This window comes from Dermacentor andersoni, chromosome 5 (assembly GCF_023375885.2).
Source record: "Dermacentor andersoni chromosome 5, qqDerAnde1_hic_scaffold, whole genome shotgun sequence".
In the NCBI taxonomy this organism is placed as follows: Eukaryota; Metazoa; Arthropoda; class Arachnida; order Ixodida; family Ixodidae; genus Dermacentor; species Dermacentor andersoni.
The window spans coordinates 74,508,773-74,524,281 of NC_092818.1; the positions used below are offsets into that span (position 1 = coordinate 74,508,773).

At 43.4% G+C, this 15,509-nt stretch overlaps 1 protein-coding gene across 5 annotated transcripts in view; it reads left to right on the forward strand.

Annotated features, from left to right (window-relative positions):
* Positions 1 to 15,509, forward strand: part of Vps13 (vacuolar protein sorting 13C) — a 226,901-nt gene that overhangs the window by 62,380 nt on the left and 149,012 nt on the right. For all 5 annotated transcript variants that reach the window (XM_055070805.2, XM_055070801.2, XM_055070803.2 and 2 more), the window contains exons 24-29: positions 3,845 to 4,001; positions 8,961 to 9,046; positions 11,143 to 11,377; positions 12,918 to 13,031; positions 13,953 to 14,056; positions 15,337 to 15,501. In XM_055070805.2, the coding sequence (XP_054926780.1) occupies positions 3,845 to 4,001; positions 8,961 to 9,046; positions 11,143 to 11,377; positions 12,918 to 13,031; positions 13,953 to 14,056; positions 15,337 to 15,501 (861 nt within the window). The remainder of the gene's footprint in view (positions 1 to 3,844; positions 4,002 to 8,960; positions 9,047 to 11,142; positions 11,378 to 12,917; positions 13,032 to 13,952; positions 14,057 to 15,336; positions 15,502 to 15,509) is intronic.

Here is a 15,509-nt window from a genome sequence, read left to right on the forward strand (position 1 = left end):
GAACAAAAGGGAAGTGAAAGTGGACAAACAGATAACCTGTCACCAGTGGGAGCCGATAAATGGAAACTTCTGCGGATGCAGATGGTCAAATGGCTGAATTACAAGTGGCTGCTTGTGAATGCACCTCTCAAGTCGCGCTCCATACGATTAAAGCCCAACTGCAACAAAATATTCGACTGCATAAAAAGCCTAGTTTCAGATAGTTCATACATGCAGTAGCCTCTGTGCGAAATCTTATGCTTGAAATGAAGCTCAGTCCGTCACAAAGAAGTCGAAAAAAATCCATCTTTTCATACCGAAACTGAGAAAAACGACACCATTATCGCCCGGCGGAAGTGACGTACAGTGCAGAATGTGGAGAACCAGCACCTGTGCTGTCTGCTTTCCTTGCTTGTATTCCGTTCCGGTGTATCAGTGAACAGGTCCTGCACGTCTGCTAGGCACAGAGTTAGTATACTTTCTTAGCTGCTTCGTGCGCTGTGACAAGGCTGTTGCGCACCTGCGATGTTCTTTTAATGCAAAGTATTCTCCGAGTCCAGCCGGTTTTCTCGTATCTGGCTGTCTACGTTCAACAGCAGGGCCTCGATGCGTCCTGCCACCGCTCGAAGAAGAGCGTATTGGGTTGGCCAAGCTAAAAGTGCAGCATAGTCCAGCCTAACGTGGACGCTATCCACGTATGGTGCAGTTGCGCAAAATCGGCAAAAATTGGACGCTCTACAGTCTTGCATAGCTGTCGCGGGAATAGAACATGTCCTATTGCACACCGCGGCAACTAGAACAGGGTGCATCGCATACAAGCTTGGCTGACCAGCAGCATGCTCTTCAGTTTCACTAAAGCGATTTTGTTACGTTTGTGCCTTCGACAAGCAAATAAGCGCTTGCTTGCTGCGCACTTGTCCACTAGCGTGGCGGCAGCACCTGATCACTGCACTGTTGTGGGTCATGTTTAAAGTGCAGGATAAAATTTTAGTGATCTAACCGTCTTCGGCACGACGTATCTGACTTCACCGGCCCCTGCCTGGAACGCTGGAAGTGCCGAACTTGTTGACCGATCTAGGGAGCCTACATGCAAGCAAAAGCACTGTTTCCATTTAAGCTCCCTAGACCAATCGGACAACTACCGCCGTCCGTAGTAAAGGATGATAAGTAGCTGAGTTCTTCGGGACTAATGCAGCATGCAGTTCTTGCTCATTTCTGGCTCTGTGTCGAAAAGGATTTCCTTCGTCTACTTCGACATGTCCGATGTAGAGATGCATGAAACATCTTGAAGATCACGCATTACCGGAACTGATCGCTTGAGAATATTGCCCTTTAATACAACTTATCTTTGAACGTTGCCTTTGGTTTCCGTGCGTCGTCGCGGCATATAGTCAACTCGAGAAAGTGTTTGCCAAGGAGATTTTGATGGGTAAGTGATTGGGCTGTTGAAGTGCAGCTTCGTCTACTGCAGTTTACATGCTCTGTGCATGTTAGGTGGTTCGCGTCGCACTTGCTTGCCCCGCCACGGTGCATGCTTGCGCTCGGAAGGTTGAGACAGGAAACATATGTTCCGCCTTCCTCTACTCAGCATTGTGTACTGCACATTCATTGCTTGTGCTGAAGCACGTATTTGAGCACCCAACGGCCATGCAACGCATCGACATTCTTGCAACAGCTCAGATCACGAGCACAACAGGGAGAACGCATGCCGAAAGAGATGCCCGTCACCTCGCAAAGTATGAGCGAGCAATGTGCTTGGCTGCCTAGGTGCAACGTGGCGCAACTGAGAGGTCAACAGTTGTGTACGGTTTTTCAATATGTGTCATATCTGCATCGCTGCCGCTTTGCCGCCAGGTGCATGTGTCGTCTGCATAGGCGCTATTTAATGGCTGCTAATAACAAAATTAGGCGATTACCAGCCCTGTGGCTTTGCTAAGATTACTTTGAGAGTATACGCTAGGCATTTATAGTCAATTTGGCCCAAGTAAAATTTCGTTGTAATTAGCCTTAAGAGCCTACCACTGTGGAGCAGCACATTGTTTCATGATAAGATTCTATTGCGTCCTGCGCTCTGTATGCTTTGGGTGCATGGAAAAGCTTGCGAGAGTGAGCTGAAAAGGATGGCGACTTGATATCATACGAGCAAGGAAACAGAGGGAGAAGGGAGCCCATTAGCAGTAATGTGATCATGTGCACGAGAAGGGCGAGGGGGCTGCAAGTTGGCATGCGGCCGTGGCCGCGCATGCCTGTCAGCACAACTGAGCACATAGGCAACCTGTGCGCCCTGTTTTAGATTTAATCTCTCGCATGTGCAAAGAGTGTGCGTGCCGAGATGGTGTGGCATTATGTCCACTGTCTTCCAGTCCATTGAGTACTTGAGTAGAACTTGTTGCTGGGCGAGTTGGTTAGGATCTAATGAATACATTGTTGCACCAAAAAAGGAAAATATAGACTTGGGAAGGAAGAGTACAAAACAACAGATTGAGCGCTGAACTTCAACGACAGTTGAAGTTCAGCGCTCAATCTGTCGTTTCGTACTCTTCCTTCCCAAGTCTTTATTTTCCTTTTTTGCCGCAACAATGTATTAATTGAGTACTGTAGGTTGCGTAATCTTGAGTTTTGGATACGCGTTAAAGTGAGAGGCAGATGAAGCATTCACTCCCCGCTGCGGGAGACGCTATCAGCCGCGGTAACAGAATGGAGGTGAAAGCATGGCTGGCTTCCAACTTCGTATTGCCCATGTGAAAATATTGTCGAGACGGGATGAAACCGTATCCTTCACCACCGACTCAAATTCAACAAAATGAATTTTTTTCTCATTCATATTTGCTTTTTCCAATTGCCCGATAAATCAGAAAATCTTGTGGCCCCTTCTGTGTAAGACAAATCCATCGTCAACTGTACTTATTTGCAAAAAAAGCAAAATTTTAATGTAACGAAATTTCAATGTAACGAAGCAAATTGCCACTTTTACTGGCTTTGTTATATCGAGGTTTAACTGTGTTCCCCTCCAGAACATTACTAAATAAGGTGAAACATTTCATTCACTTCATTCCTCTGAAGTTTTCAGTGCATTCAACTTTATGAATGTGTGTCAATTAATCATAAGCACTGCGGTAAATTGAATGTTGTTAAATCAGTTAAATAAGAATCTTAGGTTGAGCTAAAGATTAAGCTTCTGTAATAATAAATTCATCACTTGCAGTGAGAACAGAGCTTTTGTAGTGAGAAAATGATGAAAATGGAAAATCGGAGTGGGGCCACCTGTCGTGGAGTATGGTACCTCTCTCATATGCCGCATGGTGTGGTGTTGAGGCACCGGGTGGCTCGCAATGCCTGCTAGCTGGGAGACAGAGCTGAGGCGGAAGGCAGGTGGTTCGAGGAACACCACCGCCACGATTTGAGAGAGGAGCGCTGATCTGCAGATAACGGCAGGTGTGGGGACGTGGAGATTGCACCATGGCCTTGGTTTTGCCACCGGCATTTCAAATTGAGGAACGGCGGCAGGACGTTCGGTAGCAGTTTTCTACTCAACAAAGTCGTATGTTGGCACCCAGAAAATGACGATAGACCTCTAGACAGATAAACTATTGAATACGAATTAACTGAACTTAATATTTTTTTGTTAGCGTCCCTTTATGTCGACGTTTAATTGCCTTCTTCTCTGTTGTCTTCTCTTCAACTTTATTTCCTGTTTTCACCAACACTAAAAACAAGAACGTCACATTAATACTCTTACAATTTTAAACTTATGCCTTTCTCAGCTTCAATAGCTGTCGATTCATTGGGTAGTTTTACTTCTCTGAATCCCTTGTGGTCAGGGTGATTGCTCACAAATGCGTGCGTGTTGTGACTTGTACTGCAGGTGGCCCTGGATATCTCGCAGACAGTTCAAGGAGTACTGAAACCAGTGGTAGTCTTCCAAGCACAGCAGCTAAGCTTGAAGTTGGATCTTCGCCCGCTGGACATGCGCTGCCAATTGTGCCTAAAGAAGACCCTCCTGCAGCACATGGATTTCAGTGGTTCGCTCAATGCATTTGATTGCTAAAATCATTTATACAACATTTGCCGTATTTGCTCGAATATATAACGCCATCACAAATTTTAAGAGTGAGATAGATGATTCAGAAGGAAAGAAAAATATTACGATGAATAGTGGGGCCATAGCCACAGGCTCAAGGTGAATTCATTGTCGTCATCCTATTTGAAATTCACTGCAGGACAAATTATCAATAGCCTGGCAAAAAAAACAAGAGTTCAAGATTGCCAGTCAGCGTCTAGAGTCTGTGAAGGAGTACCATTACCTAGGTCAACTACTCATAGGGGACCCTGATCATGAGAAGGAAATTTATAGAAGGATAAAAATGGTTTGGAGTGCATACGGCTGACATTGTCAGATCGTGACTGGAAGCTTGCCACTATCATTGAAAAGAAAAGTGCACAGTCAATGCATCCTACTGGTGATAACATATGGGGCAGAAACCTGGAGATTGACAAAGCTCGAGACCAAGTTAAGGACTGCGCAGAGAGCAATGGAACGAAAAATGTTACGCATAATGATAAGAGACAGGAAGAGAGCAGTGTGGATCAGAGAGGAAAAGAGGGTTGTCTATATTCTAATTGACATTAAGAGGGAAAAATGGAGCTGGGCATACCACATAATGCGTAGGTTAAATAACCGGTGGACCATTATGGCTACAGAATGGGTGCCAAGAGAAAGGAAGTGCAGTCGAGGACGACAGGAGACTAGGTTGGGTGATGAAATTAAGAAATTCACGGGCACAAGTTGCAGTCGGTTGGCGCAGAACAGAGGTAATTGGAGATCGCACAGAAAGGCCTTCGTCTTGCAGTGGACATAAAATATGATGATGATGATAATGATGTAGGACAAATGCCTCCACCAGTGATCTCTAATTAGTAATTACCCCTGCTTTGCACCAGCAGATTTCATCTTATGCCTGTCGATTTCCCAATTTCATCACATTACCTAATCCTCTGCTTTCTGTGACTGTTTCCTTTCCCCTCAGTGCCCATTCTGTCGACTAAAAAACACACAACTGGTTTTCTGCTAAGAATTAAATGGCCTGCCCAACTACATTTCTTCCTCTTCCGCTTACCTAGAATATATCGGCTACCCCTGTTTGCTTTCTAACTCGCACCACTGTCTTCCAGTCTCATAACATTACACCTTTCAGCTGCGCTTACAATTCATTTTATACATAGGAGGAAATGCTATGCAGCCTAGGGAGACTTCACTCAGTGCTTGCATCCACAACTAAAAAATTGTGCGTCACGTGTCAGACAGTTATGCAGGTATGCACCGAGTGATTCGATGTAAAATTAAGTCTCGTACATTTACGTTGCAAAATGTTACATATTTATTACGTGAAAGGCGTCGCAGATCTGAAACTATTTACCACCTAACCAGTGGATTGACACGTTCCTGTGACTAGCAGTTATAACATAGTACTTGCGCTTGCGAAAATGTAGCACATGGGCTACTGGAAGCACAGTTGTGCACAAGTAATATGTGATTTGGTGTAAACTTGCGTCCAACAGTCGTAGCTGTATATCTCTCGTATAAGATGTCTCAAATAAAAAAAAACTGCCGTATGAGAGGTGTGGAGTGAGATCTTGTCATCTACTGCTCGTATATCTCTCGTATAAAATGTCAAATCAAAAACAACCGCCGTATGAGAGGTGTGGAGTGAGATCTTGTCATCCACTGCTCGTATATCTCTCGTATAAAATGTCTCAAATCAAAAACAACTGCCGTATGAGAGGTGTGGAGTGAGATCGGTCATCCACTGCTCATACAGCTTCCACAGCTTTGCCTGCTATCCATGAACTGGAGTATAGTGTGGTGCAATATGATATCTGCTACGGTGACGCTTGCGCTGCAATCTGTGCAGATGCATGTTATTGTAGTGCACCACGCAACACGCCATACTAAACATCCTAACAGGACCGCAGTGTGCTGTCCTGAGTAGCTAAAAAAAAAGAAGTTGGGGGTGCGCGAATACTTAAATATTGGATTTCGAATCGAATAGGTGTATGTTTGAATAATCAGATTTGCAAATTGAATATGTAATATGTATTCGATTTCCCGAATATTCGATTTTTCTAATATCTGTGCTAGTGCTTAATGACCCAGCTGTGATCAGAGCTAGACACGCGCAGCATTCCCAAAGGCAAGCTGTCTCTATCAGTACAAGGTTCGACCAGTTTGACCAGACCGATCAAAACAATTAGTGCTACGTGAACAGAGGGAACAAACAAAAGCAGCGCATGTGCAAAATTAAATATGCGGGTTCACTGTTCACACACGCAGGTTCGTGCAGTTTGGAGATTTCTACCCACATGCGAGCACACAAATTTGGCATGCGTGCTCGTGGTAGTTGCCAGCTGGTCGATTGCGGGCTCGAGCACCGCTTCAATGGCTATCAGTCTAACCTGTATGCATGATCTCGCGACTGATCGCTGATCAGCCACCCGTGTGAACATATTGGCGACAAGCTTTCCATGATGGTTTACGGTCCATTATCACATTAGCCGGCAGGGAATTTTCGTTGCAGCAACACCATTGACCATACTCTCTAGCTTGTTAGGCCTAATCGGAGCTGCATTGTCGGATGTCGGCAAATAAAGTTGAGGTTACCGAACCAATGCAGATCTATTCACAGAGGTTGCATGACCCTCAGAAAGCTGACAAACTGCCTCACCAATGAAAGCGAGTGCACGGGATGACTGTTGCATGTTCATGGCCACCATGTTTGTGAAATACCACACGGTGGCCCCTCATTCCAAACATCATTCGTAGGCGTACGACAGTCTCTTTTTGTAGCTTCAAGCAACCCATCGTGAGACTAGCTTAGGATTTACGTGACAGGCTTGAAACTATGATCTCACAGCGCACTGATCTCCGGCTGCTGATGCATTTACGCAGACTGCGGATGGATGTGGACGATAAATAAAAGGATCATGCGAACTTGGCGTGGGTCTTCCGAATTGAGAACTCTTTACCGTTGGCACTGACCGCAGTTGACGTGTGCTGCGCCGATGAACGCGCAGAGTGGTGCTGAGTGACGTTCATTCACCACTTTTGTCTGTTGCGCACATTGGCCTTAATTAACGAGCTGGCCATAACCCACACAAACCACCTGCCATGAAGATGAAGATGCCCTGCTGTTATCTGGAAGAAACTGGAAAGCAATACCTTCTAAGCAATAGAAGCTTGCCATTAAGCGCAGTTTGGCCCACTAATAAACTGAGAACCCCGTTGGTATTTAGGACAACTTCGCTATATTTTTTAGCTTTAGAGGGAAATGCAGTTAATTCCATTTCACAGGCATTCTGTCAATAAAAGATACATTCCAGACTTTCATATACGAACTGAATTGCTATCTGTATCGGTTTGTTAATTTGGTGTTCCCTTTAACAAGACTAGAGCATACTATACATCCGAATTCACATGTGCCCTTTATTGATGGCTAGCAAGATTCTTGTTAAGTAATGTGATTAGCCTCCTGAGCATGTGTAACACAGCTTATTCTTTCTTGCACAAAATTTTGGAGCATAAATGCTTTTTCTCTGGTGACAAGAGACGAGCTGAGCAAAGTAACAAAAATGAAAATGTCGAATACACATCCTGTATAATTCCCAACATATCAGGGGTATAAAGGCATCGAATTGTGTGCTGCACTTGAGAACTGTGTGACCTTTGCCCTTCGTAGCATGTTTTATTTTGCCAGACGACCTTTCTCATTGTTCATTTCATGCAAATTTTTTTATATTCAATTCGATGTTTGGTTTTTTTTCTTCATTCAATTTGATATTCGATTAAAAATCTACTATTTAGTATTTGCACACCCCTACAAGAATTTTTTTTTTAACAAAGCTTGAGTCTTGCAGAGTTTAGTAAGGCAACAATGTTTGTTATTAATATCACTAAAGAGAGGTTTTCAAAAAATATTTCTTAAGGCACAGAAATATTGCTCCTGAAAATTTGTCTTGGGACCTTGGTCTTGGAACATTGATTTAATGTTCTCACTTTTGCTTTTTTTGTTTCCAGTTTTGACCATTCTGGCTCACCAATAATCATCATATGTTTAACCCTTTAAGGACAGCAAAAGAATTTTAAAAGCTTAGCAAAAAAAGTAATAATTTGTTTATCTATCTATTTATTTATTTTTATTTTTTTCACAGTGTGCAAATGATTATCGTGATTATATAAACTAAGGCCATGTGAAAGATTTGTCGGAAAGGTGAATTTTGCCAGGAAAAAGTTTTGATTTTTGCTTTTTAACAAAGGTGGGCATTTTTGCTGCGTGCAAGTTGGTGTGTGGTGCCAACTTAACCCAACAGCTTCTTGCACCATCTGATGTTATGATGTTATTTGCAGCAAGCACAAAATAAAGCACGGCACCTGGAAGAAGCGCAGGGCAAAACAGGAATTCGAATCGTCTTCAGGCCTGCATGAAAAAAAAAAGTGCTGGTTGAGCTGGTCTTGTTGTTTGTCCTTCTTGCAAGTTGGTGCTTCATGAGCTGAGCTGTCCTTAAAGGGTTAACTTGCTCGGTAGGCTGCCTCCAAACTGACAACACAAAGTTGTTAATACATTAAGAGCTGCACATCATACAAGAACAATGGATGCACCTTTGATTTCAATGGATAAAAGAAAGCTGGGGCAACAATTAGACCATACAGTTTTAAGAGACTTCTCTCTTTGCAGTACTTTAAAACTTGCATGGTGTTAAATAGAGCAACACCACAGCAAAGAAGACAGTACAAGCGCAACATTTATTGTGGTGCTGTCCTCGTTAGCGCAACACAAATGGTAAAGAACAAACCAAATAGCCCAGTAGTTCATATTGTAAATCTGCTTGCAGCAAAGAGGAGGATAAAGGCACCGTATGCATAACCATTTATTTAACACATGCATCTCAAGCCTGGGTTTACAGTAAGGTTTGCTTATTATTTACAGCTCCCAACCGCCCTGGGCCACTGAAAATTCTCGACTCTACTGCCGACCCTGAAACGGGGAGCACGATCAGCCTCATAATTGTGCAGGTAAAATTGTTTCATTTCCAGTGTCATGCCCGGTGGAAAAGGAGATGTGATTAGTAGCGGAGACACATTGTTGAGGAATGTGCCAATACACACTGCATTACAGGCATTCATCACCATCATCATCATCATCAGCCTGTTTTATGTCCACTGCAGGACGAAGGCCTCTGCCTGCGATCTCCAATTACCCCTGTCCTGCACCAACAGATTTCAACTAGCGCCTGCGAATTTCCTAATTTCATCGCTCCACCTTGTCTTCTGTCGTCCTCGATTGCCTTTTCCTTCTCTTGGTACCCGTTCTGTAACCCTAATGGTCCAACGGTTATCTAACCGATGCATTACATGACCTGCCCAGCTCCATTTTTGCTCTTACTGTCCATTAGAATGTCGGATGTACCTGTTTGCTCTATGATCCGAACCGCTCTCTTTCTGTCGCTTAACGTTATGCCTAGCAATCTTCTTTCCATCGCTCTTTGTGTGGTCCTTAACTTGTTCTCAGGCTTCTTTGTCAGTCTTCAGGTCTCTGCCCCATATGTCAGCACTGGTAAAATGCACCGATTGTACATCTTCCTTTTCAATTATAATGGTAAGCTTCCAGTCAGGAGCTGGCAATGTCTGCCGTATGTGATCCAACCCATTTTTATTCTTCTGTGAATTTCCTTCTCATGATCAGGGTTCCCTGTGATTAATTGACCTAGATAAACGTACTCCTTTACAGACTCTAGAGGCCGACTGGTGATCCTGAACTCTTGTTCCTTTGCCCGGCTGTTTATCATTATCTTTGTCTTTTGCATAATAATCTTCAAACCCACTTTTACACTCTCTCTGTTAAGGTCCTCAATCATTTGTTGTAACTTGTCTGCATTGTTGCTGAATAGAACAATGTCATCGGTAAACTGAAGGTTGCTGAGATATTGTTCTATTCAGTGGATTTTTCTCCTAAGCCTTCCCAGTTAGCTTAAATACTTCTAAGCACGCAGTGAATAGCATTGAAGAGCTTGTGTCTCCCTGTGTGACCCCTTTCTTTATAGTATCTTCCTGCTTTTCTTGTGTAGAATTAAGGTAGCCCATAGAAGTCTATGCCAGCTATAAGACTGTTGGCATTGATAAGCCTGCTGTTGTTGATGTTTACCATTGGTGCGATGTATTGAAATAGGACACAGCTAATGAAGACGAAGCTGAACTTAATGTAAAGCCAGCAGCTTGAGAAAATGAAACTGGCTTCAGTACACACCATGCAAGAAAAACTGTTTTTTTTTCTTTTTTTTACACTTGCTGTGGAGCAATTTAGATCTACCAAAATGACTCAGCGCCTATAGACTCGCGTTGGTGAACACAAGGTCATGGATGACCACATTTTGATGCGCATGAACTGTGCATTCACTATCTTAGTGTAACTACAGTTGGTAATTGTAGAGTTTGTAACATTTTTGACTAAACAGTGTCTCAGCTACAAATTCCAAATGCAGGTAATTCTTTTTTCTGCATAGTTCCCCCCTTTGACCACAGCTCTTCACATGTTCCTGGCGAGTGCGATTCTGACAGCAAGTGCAAGTCTCGCTACTGCTTTTGGTCGGTGCGGTGCCGGTTGGCATTTGCACATGCCAAAGGTGCTCGGCAGTGGCTAGCTAATTGTTGGAGACCAAATGCAGTTATCACCGCCGGATACAATGGTTCTAGCCTCTAAGGCATTTATCGAACACGCTCTGGCATATTCCATCGTGGGTCTGATAAGTGTATTATAGTCCAGAAACATTGCATCCTGTGGTGCGAACTGCACTTGGAATTGGCAGCTGAGACCCACTAGTAACAGTGACTCGCCTTGCTTAGTTAGTAATACTATTAACTCTACTGTTAGCAACTGCAAGTAATACCAGGGTAGTGAAGGCTGGGCAAACTAAATGGTACATACTTACAATGACCTTCTTTAAGAGTATAGTAGAGGGCTTTAAATCAGCTTCGACCATCTGTCTTTGTTTCTTTGGGATGCTAGACCTCGAATGGAGTCAGTTATTCAGGAAGTGATTTCAACATTAAGAAGGTTGATTTTATTCACAGTAAAAACGGGCATCTGCTTCTTTTCTTTGCCATCTTTGCAGACGAACAAAAAGCACCCAGATTTTGACACGGTGAGGGGCTCAGTGCTCCAGAAGGTGACCCTGGACATCTCCGAACTGATGCTGATTATGCATGAAGAATCCATCTGCGCCCTGGTGACATTGTACACTCACTTGACTGACGAGCTTGGCAGCCTCGACAAGGAGCCCAAGGTTTCGGAGACCCAAATTCAAGCCACCACTGCAGCGAAACCACTCGGCAGCAAGCCTCCTACACGTAGGGGCTAATCCTCATTTTAACGGTTGATAATACGGGGGACTTACCTTGGGGGTGAAAGGAGATGTGCCATCTGGATTCACATGATGGACACATTGCTGATTAATTGTACAGACAGAGTATGACAACGCTCAGCCCCACTAACTACTGCAAGCAGATAGTTAGTGGGACCCTTTTGTATGTCATAATTTGGCGTTGGAGAGCTAGAATAAATTTTCACTGAATCAGTGATTTCGCCCATCTTGTGAATCTACCTTTAGGACGAGCTCCTGGGGTGAGTCAATAAGGCAGTGTTTTTTTCAGGTCTAGAAGTTCATATGGCATGTATAGGCAACTTGCCTCAATTTCTTAATTACACTGAGGCACCTAGACCTTGCAGTAAAAAGTTTGTGAAGTGTTTTGGCAAATTATTGTTCATAACTACTCCTCAGCCGCCATCTAATGTCCACCATCCCTGATGCCATGACTTCAAATGAAACATCTCTCCATTTTGGAAAGCAGCCTGTTTTCTCTGATATAGGCTATATAAGGCATGTAGAGTTTTTATAGTAGAATCTCATTAATTCGAACTCTAAGGGGATCAAAAATTTATTCGCATGAAACGAAGTTAATAAGGAGAGTCCCTATAAATATAGTGCCCCATCAATTGTGGGTTTTGTGTGCAAAACCAAAACCATCACTGGGCTTGAAAAAGTATTCTTTCCTCCATCAGCGCACAATGACGTGTATAAAGTAGAAGCGCAGTAAGATGGTGCCTCGGATGCCGTTTGCTGTGGATGCAAAGGAAAACGTGCGAGAGTAAGCCGACAGGGATAGTGGCTTGATGCACACCGTCGTCCCACTTGCCCAGTGTTGAAGATGATGTGATCGAGCGTGTGGTAATGTGATCAGTCACGCACTAGAAGGGGACGGGGGATAGGGAACGGGCATAGGTGAAGGGCACGATAACATGATCAAGCGCGTGCTGGGGGCTCCTTCCTGCTCCTGTTGCCAGATAGGAAAGGGGGCACACACTGCTTGCCTCCAGTCCCATCTCAGCTATCTGTGTGTTGTCATCTTTACAGCATGTGACATTACGACAGCTAGCAATGCATCGAGCCTTCGCCTTTGGCTCAGGTTTGTGCAAAAAGCGATGCATCAGAATGAGAGATCTTGTTCGAAGGGACTGTTGCATGGTTTTAGTTGTTCGAATTGGTGGGAGTTTTGCTCTATTCAAATACGTAGGACTTTGCCGCGACCAACAGAGCAGTTTGATTTGTCCGTGAATTCGAATTGAGATTTCAAATGATCGGGATTTCACTGCATAAGGGTCGGTTGGGTTTGACTATTGTGTAAAGGAATTCATGTACAGAACTGCATTTTCATAGTGTTGTTGCGATGCAGTGCATCCGTCCGCCAGTCACTTACAGTTTCAAGACAGGTGCACAGTAGCAAGTCAAGGTTTTCTTCATCTTCTGTAGTATCTTCTGTAGTCATGCTTCCTGTAATGAAGGTAATATATACCTCCTATTAAGAATTGGCTTCGCATTAACTCTTTCAGGCAGCAGAAGATCAACTAATGTGGTTGTGAGCATGGATTTGTTTGCTTCTTTGACTGGTTTTGCCCTGGAGATCTGCAACAAGAACAGGACCATCTGTGACATTCTCGTGCGAGGTAAGTGTCACTATGTATGGTGTAGTGCTATGTGGGCACCCTGTCAGAGAGCGAGGGGGCACACTGTTGCTTGCAGGCTTAGGCAAACGCGCACTTTGCATGAAAATGAACGATGGACAGGCATAGTGCAGGGGCCAGTTAGTGCAGGCGCAACTGTAGTTACGAGTAGTGCCTGTCCTGTGTCTATGCCTGTCATCCTTGTGAAAAATGTGCGCTTGTTTAAATCTGCAAGTGGGAACCACTTATTCAGCGACACTCACTGTTGCTGCCAGCATGGGATTGGCTTTTCAGTGTAGCCGAACATTGGTATAATGAGGCCACGTTCAACACCAAAATAGCTTTTGTTTTACACCCTGGCATTAACAAAAAGAAAGAAAAAAAAGAAAATTCATTGGGTGTGTGATGGAAGTGCAATCGTGATGCATCTGACATGCCAGCGAGAATCTCTTGGTAACTTTGATAACTTGTCAGTAGCTTGCCATGCTGAATAGTGGCACTTGAATGATGCTAAGTTATGAACGCATTTTTTGCACCATCTGTCTCAGTGTGACTGTGCAACTGGTGTAACATGTTGACTTGCACGGCTGCAAGCTAGCCAAGCCAAGCTGCTTGCCAACTCGTGCACGTGCTTCTAGAATATACCGTTTGTAGTTGCTCTTGCTTAGCATTTGAAATTTTGTTACCAAACACATATTTTGAACTGCAAGCAATGAAATACTCTTTGCTGTAACCAATATTGCCTCAAATCTTGTATTTTCTTGGTCTGGTTATAATAGTATAAGTCTTGCTAAAATAAAGTATGGACAACCAACTTGTAGATTTTCTTCATTACGTCCAGTAATTTGTTGTAACCATGTTTGTTATACTCAGGTTCGCTTTAGTTAAAAATATTTTAATAAGAAAGTCCTTCTTGTGTTCTAGGCATGGAGTATGGCATGACGTGGTATCCGACTAAACTCGTCACAAGGCTAAACCTCAAGACGGTTGGCATTGGTGACCCCACACCTGGAACCCTTCATAAGAACGTAAGGGAATCGATTTTGCGTTTTGTGAATGCTCAACTGCAAGCAATAAAGAACCTGGAAAGGGACCTCGGCATCACAGTAGAAGGCTTGGACTGAGAAGCACCACTACAAAGGGGTGCAAGACGAAATAAAAGAGCATCCTTCTTTTGGCTCTTGTCGTCACTTTGTTGTTTAGCTCATTTCTTTCGTCCCCCATTCCATTATTACCCTGGAGCAGTATTCTTGGTCAATCAATTTCGGGAATCTTGAGATTTTGCACCTCTCGACATCAGATGTGTTGACTGTGTACAGGTGACAGCATTCCTCGCACAGTGCAGAGCACACTGTGTTGACACATTGCTAGAAATGCTGCTGTCTGTATGTGCCGACACTTTCGGTGTAGAGTCAGGCAAATCCTCACATAAGTGATCATGTTCACGAAAGCGATCAACCAAGAATGTGGCCTCTGGGTCTCAGTATGAAGTTTCACTAACTAGCCCTAATCTAGGTGATGCTACATTTAGCTCCTTTTATTTATGTTGAGCACTGTTGTGTTTGCCTCAGGACTTCAGAAAGCTTTGTTATTGCATTCCTTTTAATTGTATAGGATGTTTTTTCGTGCTCTTGTATGCCCTGTGTTTTCTTGCATCATTACCAGAAAAGAGTGATAATTAATGAGTGTATGTTGCTTGATACGTTGAGTTTACCACTAGTATAATTTGGGCAGGTGTCCAATAAAGTTCCATCATGTCTGCAGCAACCATAAAAGAAAAGATGCACTTAAGGTTACTGTTCCCCATGTTTAGCAGCAGCATATATTCTCTGTTCTCCTGTGCAGGATACAGGGTATGTGTACCATACATACAAATTGATTTCAGTTGGGACCGTGTCTCATCTGTTCAGGAGTGCAGTGAATGCATACAGACTGATTCCATCCATGCACACTACTCCATAAAAGTCATATACATAAAAGTCATATACAAAGAAGCCCCATGGTATTAAATAAGATGTGGAATTATTTTTTGAGTGTTTAATCTGTTTTTGTGTCACTTTTACATAAAGACGTTCCTATAATTCACTGGTGACACTAAGTAGCTCTAATTCTTCAAAAAGTAGATATGTTCATGTTTCACATATACTAATATATATTTTTTTTCTGAGTTTGTTTTACTTGTAATACAGTAGCTTGGTTTGTTGAAGTACAACTTGGGTGTTCAGGTGCTTGTTTCCTGGTATGGTTCATTATGACTGTGAGCAAAGGTTTAACATAACCTCTATGGGATTAATTGTTCTTATCGCAGATACTTGCTGTGCCTGGAGATGAAGTCATTGCTTTTGAAATAACCACTTATGAGGAATGCGGAGCCCTGGGCTATGTGCAAATGGATCGAGTGGACATCGATATCAGAGGGAGGCTGGGCCAGCTCCATTTCGTGTTGCTCTACCGTTTCTACTTGGACATTTATGTGAGTAC